The sequence below is a fragment of the Vicugna pacos genome, chromosome 3, assembly GCF_048564905.1.
Source record: "Vicugna pacos chromosome 3, VicPac4, whole genome shotgun sequence".
NCBI classification, from domain to species: Eukaryota; Metazoa; Chordata; class Mammalia; order Artiodactyla; family Camelidae; genus Vicugna; species Vicugna pacos.
In genome coordinates, this window is record NC_132989.1 from 59711579 (window position 1) to 59732114 (window position 20536).

Below are 20536 nucleotides of genomic sequence, written 5' to 3' on the forward strand. Positions count from 1 at the left end.
TTAAGATGCATTAAGGAAAATGTATAAGTTTATAAATTGAAATTATAGTGGGAAGATTTTAACAACCAGTACAAAGAATATTAAATTATAGTGGAAAGATTTTAACAACCAGGACTAAGAAGAGTCATTAATTACATGCTTCTACCTCCACGAAATTCTCCTAATAGATAAAGATTATTAGGGGACTGTGCGCACACCAAATAAAAGACATGAATTCAATGATAATCACATTTACATACAAGTATCACTAAAGCAGACTGTCTGAGTTAATATATCTACCACTCTGTTAGGTTAACACAATTTAAAAACATATATTATGGGTGGGGAAACTGAGGTATAGGTCCCAGGTCTCACAACTAGCCAGTGGCAGGACCAGGATGTGAACCCAGGCAGCTTGGCTCCAGGGTTACCCTTTACCCAGTTCTCTGTATAGCGTATTGTTCACTGAAGCAGCTGTGCGGCCAGAAAAGATGACTCGGGGCACAGAATGGGTGAGGGCAGGGATAGAAATATAATTTAAGGAATTCTCAGGCTCCCAACCATAAAATCAAAACAACAGATGAAAATAATTCTATAGTTATTCTACGTTAAGTTAAAGGTAAATAGCGTGACAGACATCAATACAATTTAAGTTCCTATTCCTGCCAGAAATGGGACCTAGACGTGGAAGGCAAAAGACAACTTCTCTTTGAACACAGTAGTTGAGCATATTTAAGGTTTCTAGTGAAGAATACAAATCCAATGAGATAGGTTATTTTTTTTTAACAAAAACACAAAATGCTTTGTTTATATTATCTCACACAGTCTTGATGTTCTACTGCAGAACCTGCCTTTTAAACCACAACCTTATCAATTACATCCTTTTTATCTGGCTTCTACCCTACACTGTACTTTATATTTACTGATGAGTTGGAACTATGTCTGGTTTTTTCCTTATCCTCAGTACAAAGCTGACCCTCCATAAATAACCACTATATGAATTAATGAGTAAGCCCATGGGAAAGTTTACTTCCTGCTGGTGCGGATGAATTACAGTAAGTTTGTATCTTGCATATATAAAAGGACTATGGGAAAACAGGCTTTTATTCTCATACAGATTTTAAATTATTGACTCAAAAATACTATAACTCACCAGAAATACATATAAATCCAGAAGAGAAGAAAGCTTCATTGTATGAAGACAAGTTGTCAGTCTGGGCGTAGATGGCATACACGGACATGTACGAACAGGCACATTCCACGTAGTGTGAAGCGTCCTCAACCACTTTGCAAAACTCACTGTCAGACAACCAGCTAGGGCCAAAACACAATTGTCAGTACTCCTCTTTCATCAATACTTAAGGTGCTGAGATGGCTTTTAAAGAAAAAATAACTTATTGAACCTAGTGATCTTTACTCAAGACTTAAGGAGACCACACTTTCAAGAAGAAACAATGGTGGGAACATCTTGTCCAAGACTTGACACAACAGGTCCCACAGATACCTTAGGAAAGAGCCAAAATACGAACCAAATCTGCAAAAGCATTCCAATACTAAACAAGCTGGTCCTCTCAAAAGAGCAGTACCTGTCCCTACCTAATCTCAAGCAAACACATCCACGAAATTAAACAGACAGTACTCCTCCCAAGCAATCAAAAATGCCCAAACGTCAACATAGACATCAAATGTGCAATGTTCACCCTTCCTCATTTTTCACACCTCTTGTGTTTCGAACCACGTATGTTGCTTATATGCTTTTCTAAGTTTCCTTCCTCATCTGTTTTAGATTTTGATTCAGTTATATTACATAACTGTTTTCCAGGGTTCTTTCAGGTGTTTACATCTATAAGACCTGGCTTTTTTAAGCATAAGAACTTTCTCATAATTATAGCAAATACAGTGTCACACCTTCCTCAGTGACTGCTGGTTGAGCCTCTTCCCTTCTAGCTCCTTTTGATACTTTTACTTTCCTAAGGACATAAAACTTCTTAACCAGATTCAAGCTTGAAATATTCATTATAAATTATATATTCAAGACTGTAGAGCATCTATATATTAGGTTTAAGAACTGTCCTAAAGCATGAGGAATTTCAATTAAGAATTACTTTCTCACAAAAAGACTAACTAGAATTTTGGTGTTTGGAGGACAGCTGGTTACTCAACTAAGCTGTTAAACCTTTTTGGAATTTAGTTTGTGTGGCTGAAAGTCAGTAATAAACAGAATCTAGTGACTGATTTGAACCCTAAACCCTCTAGGCCAGCAATGTCTGACCCTACAGCACTGACTGAGCTCCCAGTGACAGAACTGCTTAGAAACATGAGGTCTTAGGCCAAGAAGATTTACAGAAAGAATCACTGTCTTCCCATTCTGTGCATGGCTTTAATCCCAAAAGGTACTCCAAGCCATATGTGGACTAGAATTTTAAATCTCTACTAATCCCTCCAAACATAGATTCGTCAGATCCAGAACCACAAGCCCAGATGGAAGGGGTCAAAAGAATTTCCTCCCCTGCTTAATAAATTAACCAATAACCACAAGAAGGTTACGTGAATTGAGCAGAACTCGGACTAAGTCCCATGAAAGTAGTAATAATAAAGGACTAAATAATGTGTTAAACCCATATTTAAATTGTTTGGCTGCATCTGCCACCTGCTAGACCACTTCCTATGCTGCTTTATCTCATTCTTTAAAGAGGTTGTTCTCCAGTCTGAAGTCTAACCTGAGACCAAGTACGGTCAGTGCAAAAAACTGGGCTCAATGGTCCTGGAATGAGGAAGGTGCAAATTTTTATTTTAAGAGTTATTAACAAGTACCTAGCAGCAGCCTGATTCCAGAGAAGACACAGAGACGTCTGGGGAACAATTCTAGGCTCAGCAGCGTAAATCCTGTAGAGAACCTCGTTGTTGTGGGTCAGGGGTTGTGAACTCTGACCTTTCACACTCAAAGATAACACCTAAAACGCCACAAAGAATAGAAAATTTAATGATATTTTCAAATTAATGTCATGATTGAATCTCCCAATCTGAGCTCTATGTCATTTTTCTAGTCACTTGCAGACTGCGGCTGTACAGAGTCAGCTACACAGAGTTAAGAACGCAGGGCCTTTGATTGGTTTTCCACAGTAAATGCACTACCTCCACCTCAGTTACTGAGCAGCTGACAGTGCTCACTTTCATTGTCAGACTTCACCATGAGTGGGGTATGTAACACCACACAGCATTAGCAGAAGCTATGTTCTTTCACTTCCTCCACTTTTATATATATGTTACTCAATAAAACATGAAGGAAATATTTCTAACTATTTTTGAGACTAAGCATTCTACAAATGGATCCTTAAGATGGGATGTTTCATAATTAGCTCACCACGTGTAGCACTTACCACGAATCTGATCAAGTCAATGCATCCTGAGGAGAATGTTTGCTACGGAAAAATCAAATTCCAACCACATAATTTTTCAAATGACAGATTACCTTATTTTTCAGGGCATGAAGACTGTTCTCAGTTACAAACCACTGCTGGCTGCTATACTCTGTAAACTGGACTAATTCACATGTGTTCTTCCCAGCCATTATTTCTGTATCCGGAATGTCCAATAACCTCTCTGGAATTCGAATATAATCGCCTTCTTTTCCTTCAAACTTGTGCCCATTGATTTGCTGAGGATACCAGTGAAGAGCCAGTATGGACAAATATGGGCAACTGTCAAGGATGGTTTTGCTTCTGTGACAGAAAAGCAGATTCCGCTAAAATGGCATGTACTTGTATTTGTATATCCACTTATACTTGTTAAAATTCATTACACTGGGGCTCTGTTCTTTATGTATAAACATGACACTACCCACCTAGAAGCAGTAAAGAGAACGTGCTTTCAGTGCTTTTATGGTGAATTGTCGTGATTTTTGGCACACAACTTTCTGCGTCCTCTTGCCTGATCCCCCTTATAACCTAAAACATGGGTTTTTGAAAGCTTTTTCACAGACACCACGTAGAATCGGTGGCTGTTAAATGTATTTTTCTGCGTCAGTCACATCAGCATTGGTGGTCTAGGCTGGAAAGGATGCACCACTAAACTGAAACACTCTGCATTATATTTAAGAATATCATAAATCTTACATATCTAGAGCCATGTTTTCATCAAGTTACCTCATTCCTTTCTAACTCATCAGAGCACTTCAAATTCAGCCATGTGACTGGTAAAAGAAACAGCCCTGAACAGTGATCTTTATCCATTTAACAATTCTGGTTTGAACATTCCCCCAGGCATAAGATCCTGTGCTCAGTGAAATTGCTTCCAAACCTCAGTGGGCACTGAAATCACTCTGAAGCTTGTTTAAAAATACAGATGTCTAGATCACATCCCATTCTTACTAAATTAGAATCCTTGCCTGAGGGAAGCTGGAGGTTCTATGAAACTATTTGTTAACCAGTCCTCCAAAAAATCTGATACATTTTTTTCCTGTGGACCTATCATGTTTGCAAACAATGAAGAGACACAAAGATGAATCAAAACTGAAACCTGCCTGAAAAAGGAGGGAGACTATTAGGATATTAGGGTAAAAATTATGCACTAAATTGTAAAAGTTAAATGGGCCACAAGAGATGCTGAGTATGTATGATTGTACTGTAGGGACAAATACCTTGTCAAGACCCCTAACCTGGGAGCTGAGAATTTCAAATAGAAGATTTCAGAAAGAAAAGGACATGGTAAGGGCTAAGTTTTCCCTCTAGTTAATACACCCTTTCTAAAACAATCTTTAACTACCACATTTGAATTAGTGCCTTCAAATAACTATCTATTTAGTCCAGCCCTTCATACAGGCTCTGGACCCCTGTGTCCAAGACTGCTGTTAGAACCCCTCAATCTTCATGGGCCACTTGCACCTTCACAACAGTTTATGAGAAACTCATTTCTTAATCTCCCCATCTAGACTCCCATATCTTCACTGGTGACTCTGAGCTAAAGGCTATCACTGCAGATCTCCCCCTCACCCAGTCCTACCAGGTACAATGTACCTGAGACCAGCGAACCTTAGTCATATAGCTGCATACCCCCTACTGAGATTTACTGCATCAGCACCATCATGGACTCCACTATGCTGGCCTTCTGAGACCAACACAACACGTATAGGGGTACTCTATCCAACTATGACACCAGTGGGCCAAATTCCTGGTCCCTCTTACCTGACGGTGACTACACTCTTCCTGACCTTCAACCTCCTATATCCATGTCCTTCTAATTGTACTCACTATGATCAATCCCCAGATTTGCTTTACACCAAGACTGAAGTGAGGTGGGGGAAACCCATATTAACATGTAGACTGGCACCACTACAAATCCACAGTGACCAACCTCAGTCAGACCCTCAATGCCACTTGACACTGTTTTTACTTGGCTTCCAAATGATTCTTCTAGATGTTATTTCTCTCAACATCCCTGCTCTCTTCTCAAACCCTTCACTCTCAGTAGATGCCCTTGAATCCCGTGTAAGACAGTGTATAAATAATGCATATGAGAATGGTCAACATCTTCAAAGTTTTCTGAGTAAAGAAAGAATCAGTCTTGATCTCTCTGATTTTCTATTTTTAATTTGTCACCTATACGTTAAATTCTACCACCTAATTACTCTCAAGGTGCCATCCTCCTCTCATCCTTGCCTCACTTTTAGCCCACACCTTCTCTTCCCTGAACAATTATCTCCTATGTAGTCATCGTGTTTATGGATTTATCCTGTTCTTTAATCTTTAACGGTGTCCTCAATTTGATGGCTCCAAAATTCTAAGTCTGATTCGTACACACACACCCTACCTAACTTATTCTATATCCAATCTCTAATGGTTGAAGATCTTTCCACTTGATAATTTCCCCAAACTGCCACTATACATGCCGTTTTCCTCTTCCTAAACAACTCAGGAGAGATAAGTCTATAGGGAGGATGTACATGGTGGAAAACACAATGATTCACTTATTCATTCTATTCACTCATTATTCCGTAACTACTGATTATCCACCATGTACCAGACACTGCTCTGGATCCTGAGAATACATTAGGCAACAAGACAGAAAAAGCCACTCCTTCTGTGCACCTTATACTTTCCTGAGTCCTCGCCAGGCCTTTGAGGGTGCAGATATGGGAACCAACATTCATAGCAGGGTAGATGGTTCACATGTGACACTATCTCGATATCCCAGAGTTCTTGCCAAAATACAGAAAAACAAACAGAAAGAACTGGGACTATGCAAAGCTATGAACTATTTGACTTAACTGAACAACACTTTTAACCAGACTTCTGGAGAATATTAACATATAAGTACAAAAATAATTGTACAGTTAATAATGAACACAAGCTAAATTTAATCTTTTTCCTTCTCTTCTTGCTTGCTTTCTGCCATGAAATTCTAGTCATGAAACAACTAGTCTGAAGTTCGGCAACATTCAGGGAGCTGCCTCCAAACGGATTAAACTGAACCAGGACTCCAGGGGGAAGCACAATTAACAGTGCATTAAAACACGTCTAAACGTGGGAATCGCCTTCCTTTTATTCTATTCAGAATTTATCTTCTACTCATTATATAAACACAAGTAAGCAATAAGACTTTTTATTCTTCAAAGAGCCTTCAAAACAAGAGGAATATATTCTTCACAGTATAAACTGATTTTGTGGTGCAGTTTCTACGCTTCCTTCAAATAATTAATTTGTCCATTAGGTGCAATGCATTGATTGCATAATCCTTAGTTACATCATCTAAATGTCAATTTGCATTGCATATTGGTTTGTAAACTGTGAAAGAATATACATAAAGTACCACTATTAAATTAAAAGATACTTACTTTTCAGCAGGAGAGCCACAGGTAACATCAGTCAGTAGAGAAAAGGCAAAATTCTCAGTCACTTCAGTGAACTGACTGAATCCCCTAGTGTCCTTGCGCTTTGGGTTAACAAGAGCACAAAGAATCTCATAGAAAAGATTTCGGCTTACGATGCTTAATGCCTCTTTTTTTCCTTCACTGGTTATCTGGAAAAAATATCCAAGTATGAAATTACATCTTCAAGAATAAACTGCTTAAATGATATGTATGGTATACCAGTTACTAACATTAACAAAATGAGGGTGAATCTATAAAGAATTTAAGAGAAGTAAGTATCAAAATCATATTTCAAATACATTTATACTTTAAAAGCATAAATACTCATTTATAAAGAAAAGGCATAGTCACCAAAATATTTTCTATTTAGTGTCTACATACAGCCCAAAACAGTTGCATGGGTCACTTAATTTTAACAACATCTAACATCAGGAGTCAAAATTAACCTCACTTTTACATCTACCCCAAAGATTCTTTTTATTTTGACCAACAACTAAGGGAATAAGCACAAGAATATCTGTCTGTAATAGAAGTAAAATCCTTTTTAATTATCTGTTTTTCATTGGACAGAAGCCACCACATATCACTAACTTTCTCAAATATCAAATGAGAAAATCCTTTTTCAACCAAGAGTAGTCAAGAGTTCCTCTCATTCTTGCCTTTACTGGTAAGTATGAACATTCCTACCTGAAAGGACTGGGTTATTTGTTGGCTGAGGGACAAGGAGAGTAAGAGGAAAACCAGTCTTCATGATTTAATTTTCCCCTTGCCAGAATGATGGGGACCCTATCTTTACTGTCAGACTAAGCACGGGTGTGAAGCCATTGACTTGTTATTCCACTACACTCTTAGACACCTGAGAAGTCCCCACTAATTCTTCAGAATTCAAATTAGCAATCACTGTGATTTCTATGCTATGTCCCACCTGCCGACATGCATCATCACTCTTTCTGTAACTTGCACATACCTTTACTAATGAACTCATGGCAGTGTTGAAATGATTTTTCTGTTACTCCCACTAGCAGAGCTCATTGAGGAAGTGGCTTGATGTTCCTCATATTTTTTAATAGCTTTGTAATCTATACAGTGTCAAGCTGATGGCTCAACTCAAGATCTAAGTTTTTAAGAGTAGCCATCCTAAAGACAATAGGGAAGAATGGAGAATAATCCATAGGGAAAAGATAAAAGGTACAAAATTAAAATTTAATGAAATGAAAACTACAATGGAGACAGGGAACAGCCCACTGCTATTAAAACAATTAAACTGAATACATTAATTGAAAAAGAAGCTCAAGAAATGCTCCCAGAACCCAGAGAAAATATTACAGACAAACAGGACAAACCCATAAGATACAGCAAGCATATAAAACAGCAAGTATTAGAGAAAAGCAACACAGATCTTTGATAAGCTAAAGAAAAACTCATGTCTAAAATGCAAGCTTGCTTTATAGCAAAGAAAATTAGGAAAAGAAACACCACCAGAAGTATTTGGGTGATTTTTAAATATTATTTCAAGAATTAAAAGAAACCATATCAGTGCTCGCTTCGGCAGCACATATACTAAAATTGGAACGATACAGAGAAGTTTAGCATGGCCCCTGCGCAAGCATAAAAGAAACCATATCAGAAATCAGACAGGAAAAAAAAATTACTAACAGAGGATCAAAAATTCAGTTTGACATCAGAATTCTTTGCAAATGAAATGCCAGAAGCCAGCAGAGCAACATATGAAGTTTTAAGAATTAAAGGTAGTGATCCAAGAATTCTAGAACCAACCTTTCATGCATATTCAAGGGCAACAGAAACTTTCCTTTAGTAAAGCACACAAAAAATAAAACAAGAAGGCCATTCATATAACCCTTGGTTTGTAAAGGTACTGTTCACAGCACGCTATACTAACTTCCTTAATTCTCACAACATTTCTGCGAAGGAGGTGTTACTGTTATTTTGTTTTGTTTCCAGATAAGGAAACTGAGGCAGAAAGAGGACGCCTAACTTTTCCAGAGAAGGAGATGATGAACAGCCAGTCCTCCGAGGCAAAAGTGACAGCCATCCTGCCCTGACTCAAAACATCCTCCCACTGGCTTGTCCTAAAATAACACAGATTGACTCAGTCTGCAGACAAGTCAGTCAAAATTATTGCAAGCATGAAATACAGAACCAGGTAGGAAAATACAGAGCTAAGTTTAAATCATTGTTAGTATGATTACAAAATTAATCAAATGTAAAAAAATAACTACTGAAATATAAGATACAATATTCAAAAGTACATGATGAAAGGAAACATACCAGCTCTAAAAGCCATTTTACATAAACAACAATAAAAAAGAACCCCTCAAATTACCAAACCTGGCTCACAAAAAGGTAGAAAACCAGAATCGACCACAGGGAGAGCTTTAAAACTGTCATGAGAGAAAGTAAAAGGGGACTTTGGTGGGGAGGAGAGCCTACCAAACTTTCACAGAAGTTATTCCTGTACTCTTCTGAGTGTTCTAGGACACAAAATCAGAGGCAATGCCCCTTGACCTGTGTTTCACCAAGCTTCAATAACCTGGAAACCAAAACCCAATGAAATTTAAATTTTGCATATCAAATCCAACAGTCTTAAAGGACAGACACTGTTACAAAAGCAACTGACAATGCTTTGAATAATTTTCATTGCCCTCTATCTAAGAAAATCGAAAGACAGAATATTATGCCATGGCAAAAACTGGCCCAAAGCCACACAGCTGGGTTTTATTCAGACCACCTTTACAGTGAGTCATTTAAGGCTGTTGCTCTTAGCACAGTATCTGTTTCTTCTGAACATAAATGAGCAGTAACTTCTACTACTAATTCAACAATAATTAAGATTTGTTGAGCTCTTCCTATGAAGAAATATACAGTATAAACCAGATTCTGTTTCAAAGAGTTAAAATCTGGGGAAAACTAAAACTTACAAATAAGAAATAATCTCACTTAAAATACGAGACCCTATAAAATGACGTTCTATTCAGTATTTGGAAGTTCTATTCTGCACTCCTGACTTTGAGGATATCTTAGAGAACATACGAAGTACACAGGAGACATATGAGTGGTTGCCAGATGAAGTATGGGTGACTCTGCCCAGATGAAGTATGAATTTCAGGTAAGCAGCCAATAATTGCTTGATATAAGTATGTCCCAAATAGCACATGCAAATAAAAATATTTATTTTTTACTTGTCATATACTAAAAAATAGTTTATCTGAAATTTAAAGTTAATTGGGCATCCTGTATCTTATTGTTAAAATATCAACCCTACCATATGATTATCTATATTTTCAATGCTTGTTTTATTGCTGTCTTATTCTCATTATTATAAATTTGTCTAAATCATGAAAATTTTTTGCATTTTATGGATATAACAAAGCTTTCTTAAGGGCTATTTTTTTCCAATTTTTGTTATTATAAGTAATGCTGAAATATTCTTGTTATACATGTATTTGCACAAATATTCCCCACACCTTTTAGCTGTCTTTTTTTTTCTTGCCTCCCCCAGTTTTACTGAGATATAATCAACATACAATCATTTGTTGTCTTTTGACTTTGCTTGTGGTATATGCAAAGAGAAATTTTGTTTGACCACTTTATGTGGTCAAGTTTATCAGCCATTTCCTTCATGACTTCTGAATGTTTTTTAATGATCTCTTACATAACTTGCTGAGAAATAAGAAAGTAACAAAATGTCCTTATATCTTTTATAAATTACACAAAAAGAAGTTCTCTTTTCTAAAATGTCGCTACTGTACAGTCTGTCACTCTACTTGGCCAAAATCAAACTGTTTTTGTCCTATACTATTTCATCATTAGAAACTTTAACATCATTTCCCAGAGTAAATTCTTACCCCTAGAACTCTCTCTGCATGAAACAGCAGTCACCTCTTATTGCTTTACAAGCTACTTGGCAAGGCCTCCTCTCCTTGACCATGTACTGTATAATTTTCTTTTCTAACCTTTAGGCATTGCATTTTAAGAGATATCATAAGAAGTAAAATAGGCATGATAATCTAAAACCCCACTGTAAACACCTCAGATATTTAAAGATCTTGTGTAAGAAATAGTATTTATAAACTACTGTGGATGCATTCAAAACTTTTTTCCTTTGTGTATGAATATGTTGATAAGAAATATCTTGATAAGAAAGCCCAAAATAAACTGCCACAAGTTTTTTCCTTCAGTAAAACTCTTTTTAAATATCTTCTTTCATTTACATTCTTAGGACCTCATATCTCCATTTAATTTCTTAATTTACAGAAATGTAAATAAATAGGTTCAAAACAAAACCTAGTTGGCCGGAGTCCACACCAACTTGAATGCCTGAAATCATCAGGTCATTCCTTAGTTTTCTTTATCTGTGGAAGTTTTCAGTATCCAGATTAGGGAACAAGCACAGGGCACTAGTTCCTGTTTCATGGCATTTAAGCTGGAAGAACTATGTAATCCAGTCCAAGTTCTCTTTTTATGGACTCCAAAAAACTGAGATGGAATCTCAAAAGATATTTATCCAGTTTCTGAAGAATCAGAAAGAGCTTGGAGCTTCTGACACTAGGTGTCTCCTTTCAGACCCTGGACTATCCTCACTGCTGCAATAAATTACTCATCACTCTGTCAGCATAAGACTGAAGTTTCCAAACAGGCATCAGTCATATCCAATCAAAAGCACAGTGTCAGACATGATGAATTTCATCCTTATGTTCAGAAATTTAACTCTATCATACATCCATGATAACTGACCATTATAACTGTATGTGGTTTATTGTTCTCTAAAAATGTATGTTGCAACTGCTAATACTTTGCAAGGGCTTCTTACCTTGTCCAGCAAATACATCACAGCACTGAGCTGTTCGTCCGTGTTCTCCGTAGCCACTTTCCCACTGATGCTGTGAAGCACTCTGTTGAGAACGTCGTCATCCAGGGGCTGCTGCAGCTGATCCGCAAGCCCCCAAAAGGCCTGCGAATCCGCATCAGAGACGAGGGTGATGTTAGCCGTCCCGTACACTTTATCAATTCTGGCACCACCTTTTGGGTCAAAAAGCACAATCTGGAAGCGTTTAGGAAATGGATTTAAAGACCCTGTCTCTGGCGTTAGGATCACATCCAATATGGTGCTTCTCTGGCCAGGTTCAAAGACTAAGGTGCCTTCAGTTCTCATGAAGTCTTTCCCAGAAATAGCTGGAGACACGAGAGTACGACCAATTGTTTCAGCACTCCTCAATTCCTAGAAATTAAACAACATCACCTAAGTGAAACTATAAAACCTTGATCCTATCCTAACAAATTTATTTCTCTTAAACGATCTGATGGGCCACAACAACATTACTATTAAAACGGGGCATTTTATACCTTTTTCTAATCCCCTAAGATAAATTAGAGAGAAAAATACACATCTTATACTGATAGGGTTGATGCCTTAGAACAGACCAAGAAAGAGAGTTAGGAAAGAAATGCCTCACAGAATTTCTCAATTGTGAGCATACTAAAACTGTGAAGATATTCAGAGGCATATATGCCCAGGGGTCAGATCATGTACATTCATGACACAGAGTATGACAGGAAGACACTGCAGGATTCCAGCAGAAGGACACATGTTATTTCATATTTTCATGAGTATTTCTGCCCTTGTAGATTGTTAGGCTACAGCAGGGGATAAGGATGGAAGCAGGGAGAAGAGATAGGAGGTTTTTACATTAATTGATTAAAAAAATGATAGCTTAGGTTTTATGAGTCAGAAAAGTGAGAAGCGCTCAGACTGGGAAGATATTTTGAACATAGGGTCAGCAGGACCTTCTGATTAATTCACTGTTGGATGGAAAGGAAGAGGAGAAAGAGGAAACTACTAGCTATTTTTCTGGATGAATGGCAGTAAACTGAGGGAAATATCATTACAGGAGAAATCCAGTTATTTATCATATACATTAAGCCTGAGATGCCTTTTAAACCATTCAAACGAAGACATCAATAACAGTAATCAGATAGATGAGTCTGGATCAGGGGTGGTGAAGAGGCTAGCGATAAAAATTCAGGAGTTCTCATTTTATAGATGATATTCAAAGAGAACATGTGTGGACGGTCTAGCCTAGAGAGTGAGTCCAGGGAGACCCCAGTATTCATTGGTCAGGACGACCAATAGGGGCAACAAGAAGTTGCTGCCAGAGAGGTAAGGCTGAGAGCAGGAAAGGGTGGTGGGTGTTCCAGACACCCAAAGGGGAAGAGCACACTTCCAGAAGGAGGACCAAGTGTGACAAAAAAGGGAAAAATCAAGGAAGATAAAGGTTTCATGAGCATCTGCCTAGAGGTAGAAAAAGCCTCACTGAAGGAAACAACACAAAAGTCTACTAGCTTCAGAATGGATAAATTAAAAGTTTGAATATCACACAAGAGTAAAAGTGAAAGAACTACACACACCAGCACAGGTATTTCTCAAAAACATATTGTTGAGCAAAAAAAGCACACCATAAAACACTACCATTGGAAGAATCTCATTTGTATAATTTCCAAAACAGGTAAACCTACACAGCTTATGGTTAGGGGCAAAACTATAAATAAAAGCAAGGTAATAATTCAACATGAAATTCAGGATAGAAGTTATCTGCAAGATGGGGAGAGGTTATCCTGCAAGGAAAAAGCCAGATGGCATCAGAGAAGGGTTTACGGCAGCTAGTTTTAGGATCTTGATAAAGTTAGGTGGTGATGATTTTATTACTGTAAAGTGCATATATACACTCTGGTCACTGTTTTTCTGGTGGAATTTATTTCACAATTCAGACATTTAAAGGAAATGGAATAATCAAGATAATCTTGTGCTTATAAAACACATATAACAAACACCAAGAAGCACTATGCAATTTAAAAGCAACAATGAAGATTAACATAGAAACAGCCTTTGACAGAATAAGCAATGTGAGAATCGGAAGGAAAGTCATGTTCTTTCTTGAACTTGTGGGCTTTGGGTTAGTGTGCACATATACAAATGAAAGTATCTGGAATTGGTTTTCAAATCTGGCTTAGTTATAGGCTTAATTTAAAGATAACTGGAATGAGCGACATTTCCATTATATCAAATCCTTATCTCCCTTACCTTTAGATCACAAACACGTAGACAGAAGGGAACTTCTGCTAAGACTGTAGTATTTACGTACTGAGAACGCTGACTTACCAAACAACAGGTATGCTACAGCTACTGTTTTAACTATGTCATTAAATTCTATTTCAAGTAAAATCAAAACTGGTATCATTACAACAGAATAGCAACTTGATCCATAATTATTTTCTCATCCTTGCCATCTACTGGAAAATAGAATTGCATGGCTTTCTCTTCCAGCAATTTGCCTAGCATTCAGAGAGAGAAAATGCAGGGGCAATGAAGCAACAGGAAAATAAAATCATACCAGAGAGGGGAAACTTTCATTTCTAATTTTTGAAATAAAACTTTTTATTTTGAGATAATTACAGATTCACATGCAACTGTAAGAAATAATAAAGAGTGGTCTTCTGTACCCTTTACCCAACATCTCTCCTTGGTTATATTGTGCATATCTATAATATGTCACAACTAGGATATCAATGTTGATACAGTCAAGATAAATTTTCATCATTGTGGGTTTCCTTTATGTTGATTTTATAGTGTTATAAAAATGCTATGAGTTACAGGCTGGTGACAGCATGTGTTTTGCAAGAAATCATGTGTGAATAATCCAGGAAGAATATAAATGACTACGACACAGATACTGGCATTCGGGTTCTTATTTTGGCATCTTCAATTCCCCTTTCAACTGAGTGTATGAACTAGTTTAAAATGTGCCTCAAGTCTTCTTATCACTTCTTCCTTCTTCCATTCTACAAAGTAGTGAGCATATGATGATATATATTTCATGGGAGAAAGAGGAGGAAGCACACATTTTCTCTTACCATCTCTCTTACCGTCTCAAATGCTTAAAAGCAAAAATGCTAAAATCTCCCCACCATGAATCAAAATACTTCTTTCCATGTTCATGCCATTTCAGGGCTATTCAGAAGGAGTTTATTTCTAGAGTCTCAGACGATAGCTTGGTCTTCTTGCTTGCCAAGCTGAGGACTCGATCATAAGGATACGCTTTCTGCCTGGCAAGCTTCCGGACAGCTCACGACCCACAGCTCCAGTTCTAACTTCTCATCCCTGACTCACATGATTGCTGCAGCAAATTGACTGCACATATGTTGTATTTTATGCACAAATGGGTCCGTATGTTTGAGCCACTCAATAGCGACATGACCAAGCACATACTAAACAGCACTTTGCTTAAAAAATAAAAAACAACTTGGAAACCTTGAGACCTAGAGTGTCACCAAGTTTGAAATTTCAAAACAGGGGAAATGGCAGCACTGGTGCAGAATGGGAGTTTTCAAACTATGGGTTTTTTGGAGGATATGAGTCAAGGGGCAAAAAGAGAAGGCTTAGGTGGGCAAGCTCCAATCTCTACAATCATGCTTCAAGCAGAGTAGACAGACACTGTCTGTCTACTAAATAAACTTTAAGCCACAATTCTGAGAAGGTGTAGGGTGCTGTGTGGACCAGCCCCAGGCTCTAGTCACTTAGTGTTTTGTAGCATTGCTCCTCAGTCAGTCCCTGGATACCCACCTGCTCGCTCTCTTTCACTTGGTATCACCCAAAAGAATGGACATGAAAGGGGCAGTGAGACCTCATAAGCTCACAGATTTAAAGAAACATAAAAATCAGTTAGTGTCTAAAGTCCTGAAGAATATCTTCAACTAGTTCAAGTATAAACCAGAACAAAAATCCACGCTTTTTGTTTCTGGTCTTATACAGACAGCTACATTCTGAAGAAATTTTAACTCTCTAGAGATTTTATACAACAGATTTATGTAAGGCACTTTGCATTGTATAATCAACTTTTCCAAAAGGAAGAGAAAAACAAAAAGCTACCATTTTAAAACATAATTTAAGTTAAAAAAATGAACTGTTTCAAGGATAAAGTTCTACGTAACAAACATAATGTGATTTATGAGGGTATCCTCAGAAAATAATATATCAGTTATTCTCGTTTGAAGTCATTTTTTTTTTTTGGTGGGGGGAGGTAATTAGGTTTATTTATTTATTTATGTTTAGAGGAGATGCTGGGGATTGAACCCAGGACCTCATGCTTGCTAAACATGTGCTCTACCACTTGAGCTATACCCTCCCCCTATGTATCAGTTATTCTCTGCTTCATTACACATGCTATAGTTAAAGAAGAAAACCTTACTGTGTGTTAATACATCGTGCACACTTACCTGGGTACTGAAGTTAACTGACATCATGAGTCCTGTCCCAGAGTCTCTGGCCACCTGCAAACTGATTAAAGTGGCCTTCTTATGAGCCGCCGGCAGCCGAGAACCCACAGAGAAATACACGAGGCTTGGAGGTTTATCACTCCGTGAGAAATTAATCTGTGCAAATCTGGCACTATTGTTTATGGCTGCTCCAGCAGTTACTTCATACAGTTCCACAAAAAAATGCATTTCAACTCGAGGTATCTGACAATGAGGAAAAAGAAAAAAATAAAGGATGATTACTAACAGATTTCTATTTTAAGATAGTTCTGTTATCAAGAAATAGTATTATTCATATGCATTATTTTAGAAATAAACATACATCTAGAGATACATTCTGTATAATTACAGAATTAAATTCTGATAGATTATCATGAGATTTATTTTTTCGGTCTCTTTAAGAACACCTTTACTCTCTGGGTGAGCTTATTAGAAAATCAGTGTCAGGAGATGATCTTTGCATATGTCAATAAATAAATAAAAGGCTACATAAAATTCACACAGTGAAATGTTATCTAGTAGTTAAAAGGAATGAACTATTTCAATATTTTTCAACATGGATGGATCTGAAAACATAATGAGTGAAAAAATTCAAGCTGTATGAGGATATGAATGGCATGATATAATAAATGTAAAATTTTAATTACATAAAGCTTATGACATATTGTTAATGGATTACATATTTATTTAAAAAGTAAAAAAGAAAACAAAACACATGACAGTAGTGATCTCAGGTGAAGGGGTGGCAGTGAGGGTAGGGTAGGGCATGGAGGTGGAGAAACACTGGGGATAAGAGGGGAAGGGAGCTTCAGCTTTGTAAGGTTTTATTTTCAAAAGGCTTGATTTCCATAACTATGACCAAATATTGATAACAGTTAATTTAGTAATTTTATGTATTTTGCAAAATTTCCCGAATTTTAGTATCAAAGAAATCTAGTTTGTTGGATATAATTTTCTCATGTTTTACCTCAGTTCTTCCACAACAATCTCAAATAATTTATTTTCTGAAGCCTGAATTCAAATTTATAAAATACTTTCAATCACCTGTTTCCACTTGTTTGCTCTGACACAATAACCTAAGAATTTAGCAGCATTGTTAGCTTCCTAGCATAACTCAAAGAAGCTAAGCTGATGCATTTTTCAACTGCATGCGTCATTGTCTAATGTGATACAATGTATCATTTTTAATCTATCAGCAAGGGGGCCTTATTCATTACTTGTTTTGTGATCATTTTAATGAGAATTCTTATGTCCTGAAGCAATCCAACAAACTCTTTTTATTATTATTCAAAAATGAGTCATATCTTAGTAGCACAGTGAATGAATTTAATCTCCTTTTATTGTCTGAAGAAACATACTTAGCTTTCCTGGGGTATATATTATTCTTTACTTTTGCTGATCACAACTCAGTGAATATTGAAATAAAGGTAAACGTACTCTTTCTGCCTTTAAGAAGCTAAATTTGGCAAATACAATAAACTGAAGCACTAGGGAAGTGTAGGTAACTATATTCAAGAACTATTATTCCCTAAAGACCAACGAGCCTGAATTCACAGTAGTTTTCTTTAACTAAGGATTTCAGTATATTACAATCCAACATAGATTCTTATATTTTTCAGTATAATATTTCTTCTCAATGTGATGATGATTAAAACATTAAACACTTTGAATCAAAAGAATATGTTATAATCTAAGAAAAGAACCATTTAAAATTGAACAGTGTGTAGATTAGGTGCCAACACATAATTAGAAGAGACAAAAGGAATCTTCCAGTCTTACAACAAAATACTCTATTCAAACAATATGCCTGAAGTATCCTGGGAAGGCATAACTTACAGATCACATCTGAACCTCTCTAGATCTAAATCTGACTGTAGACTTCACAAGAATTCAAGTTCCTTTCCTAGTTAGGCCAGCAGCATTCCAAGATGATCTTTGCCCAAGATAAAACGATATTTCTTGCGCCCAGATCTGCTCAGAAGCAAAGTAATCATGAAACAATATCTTTAATATTTTTTCAAAATATTTGCAACAAATGTTTAAACAGTTTGTCTAGTAAACAGACTTCGTGGGTTAAGAAGTGCATCTTAAGTTAATTAACTATGACCTTTATATATTTTGCTAATATAGAACCGCAAGATAGAACCCATAGAACCATGAGATTCCCCACCAGAGAAAGGGCAAATGGACTAGAATTCAAAAGACGAGTTCTAATCTTTGCCGAGTAATTGACTTGGGAAAGTTACTTAAATTCTTCATAACTTGAAAATAAAAACTGGATAAAGAAGCTGTGGTATATTTATACAATGGAATACTGCATAGTGATTAAAAAAAAAAGAATAAAACAATGCCATTTGCAACAACATGGATGGATCTGGAGATTGTCATTCTAAGTGAAGTAAGTCAAAAAGAGAAAGAAAAATACCATATGATATCACTCATATGTGGAATATAGAAAGAAAAAGAAAAAGAAGAGAGGACACTAATGAACTCATTGACAAAACAGAAAGACTCGCAGACATAGTAAACAATCTTATGGTTACCAGGGGAAAGGGGGTGGGAGGGGATAAACCTGGGAGTTTAAGATTTGTAAATGTTAACCACTACATATAAAAATAGAAAAAAACCGAGATTTCTTCTGTATAGCACAGGGAACTATATTCAATATTTTGTAATAACTTTTAATGAAAAAGTATATGAAAATGTATATATGTATACATATGCATGACTGGGACATCATGCTGTACACCAGAAATTGACACACTGTAACTGACATATCTCGATTTAAAAAGGGGAAAAAATAAAAGTATTGAATAACTATAGGGATGATAATTTAAGACAGGACAGAGTAGAAAAACTTCAAGTTGAGCATCTGGAGACTGCACTGAATTTAGGAGAAACCACCATATTATCAGTGGTTAAGTCTATGGTGAAAAGCCTTGTGTTTGCTGTGTTGTGTTGTTGTGCTGTAACGCCCCTAGCACTGCTGTTGATGTGCTACTACTCAAGTCACTGAACTGTCTTGGGCTCTATTCCCACCCATTCTGAATAGAATACCAATCCTTTCTTAGGAAGGACCAATTCCTTGCTAAGCACCACGCAAAACATCTCTCATTTATTATCTCATTTAATCTAACAGCCCCGTTACTAACCTCATCAAATCTGGAAAGCTCAGGCAGGCTAAGCAACTTGTCTAATGTCACCCAGCTAATTAGTGGAAGAGCTAAGATTTGCACCCAGGTCTTCTATCATCAGAGCCCAAACTCTTAACCACCATACTGTATTTTCCAGAATAAGGTCAGTATCCTTGAAGTCCTTCCTTTGATTAAAAAAATGAGGGGATGGTTCTTAGGTCAAAAGTCCAAGCACTGTTGTGCTGCTCTGCTGGGATGGCCAAATAATCTTGCAAATTCCACTACAAAAGAATGCAGACACAGAACCAGCCACAGGTGTATCCCTAAGTACCAGTTTATCAGACAAGAAAAGAAGACTACGATCTCTTCCCTCTTTTGAAATTTCCTCTTACTGAAACTGGAATGTAGGTAACTCTAGTCTATACCTTATCTTTTAACAGCTGGGAAGACAATGAGAGCAAAAAGCCTTGAAAATTAGCTGTTTCTCAGGATACAGAAGAAAACTCAACTCTCTGATTTAAACATTAAATTAGAAGGAGAAATAAAGAGATGAAACCAAATTCTTTCTCCCGCCTAACTGAAACTATCGGGATGTGGGCTCAGTAACATTTCCCTAGTTAGGAGAAAGAAAATACAGTTAGCATCCTCTGACTGCCTACCGCATTCTCTTATTCTTTAATTATAAGACCTATGGTACCTGGGAATTCTTAGTAGTCTCCTGCAAAGAGAGTGAGCTCAGAGGAAGCAATCTCTTCTCCCACCTACACTCTAACTGTCCTCCTTTCCTTCCTTCCAGCCTGTCCAAGAGCACCCCTGTTTGGCTCTCCTCTTTTCTCTCTCTCTCCAGCAGGTAGAGACCCCTCCGCACAGTATCAATGTGCAGCTTCCTTATCTTTCAGGATCTTTACCCTCTGTACCTGGCTGCTCTACCAATAAGATATTCCCACTCTATGAAAATTGTTTCCATCCCTTAACACATACGTACATAAAGTCTCACTTTACAAGAACCAGGTCAGCAAAAGATTGATAAAAACATTTACTCAACTAGCAATATAGGACTGAGCTGACTTTGACCTCAAAAGACTTCCTACAATTATAAGGTTAACATCCATTGTATGACATAAATGTGTTAGGTCTGGTGAGAACTGTCCAAGATTCTAATTCAACAAAATTCTGAGATAAATTAATAAACACTAACAAAAACAACAGAATTTTCGATTACTCA

General features: G+C 37.0%; 1 protein-coding gene and 1 pseudogene across 1 annotated transcript in view; one reads left to right on the plus strand and one right to left on the minus strand.

The window, feature by feature from the left end:
* ADGRV1 (adhesion G protein-coupled receptor V1) overlaps positions 1–20536 on the minus strand; it is a 440955-nt gene that overhangs the window by 251514 nt on the left and 168905 nt on the right. Inside the window, exons 76-81 of the mRNA XM_072958404.1 lie at positions 16139–16381; positions 11679–12086; positions 6812–6996; positions 3452–3701; positions 2794–2933; positions 1133–1293 (exon numbers count right to left, since the gene is read on the minus strand). Coding sequence (XP_072814505.1) covers positions 1133–1293; positions 2794–2933; positions 3452–3701; positions 6812–6996; positions 11679–12086; positions 16139–16381 — 1387 coding nt within the window. The remainder of the gene's footprint in view (positions 1–1132; positions 1294–2793; positions 2934–3451; positions 3702–6811; positions 6997–11678; positions 12087–16138; positions 16382–20536) is intronic.
* On the plus strand, positions 8384–8500 carry LOC116280115 (U6 spliceosomal RNA; annotated as a pseudogene).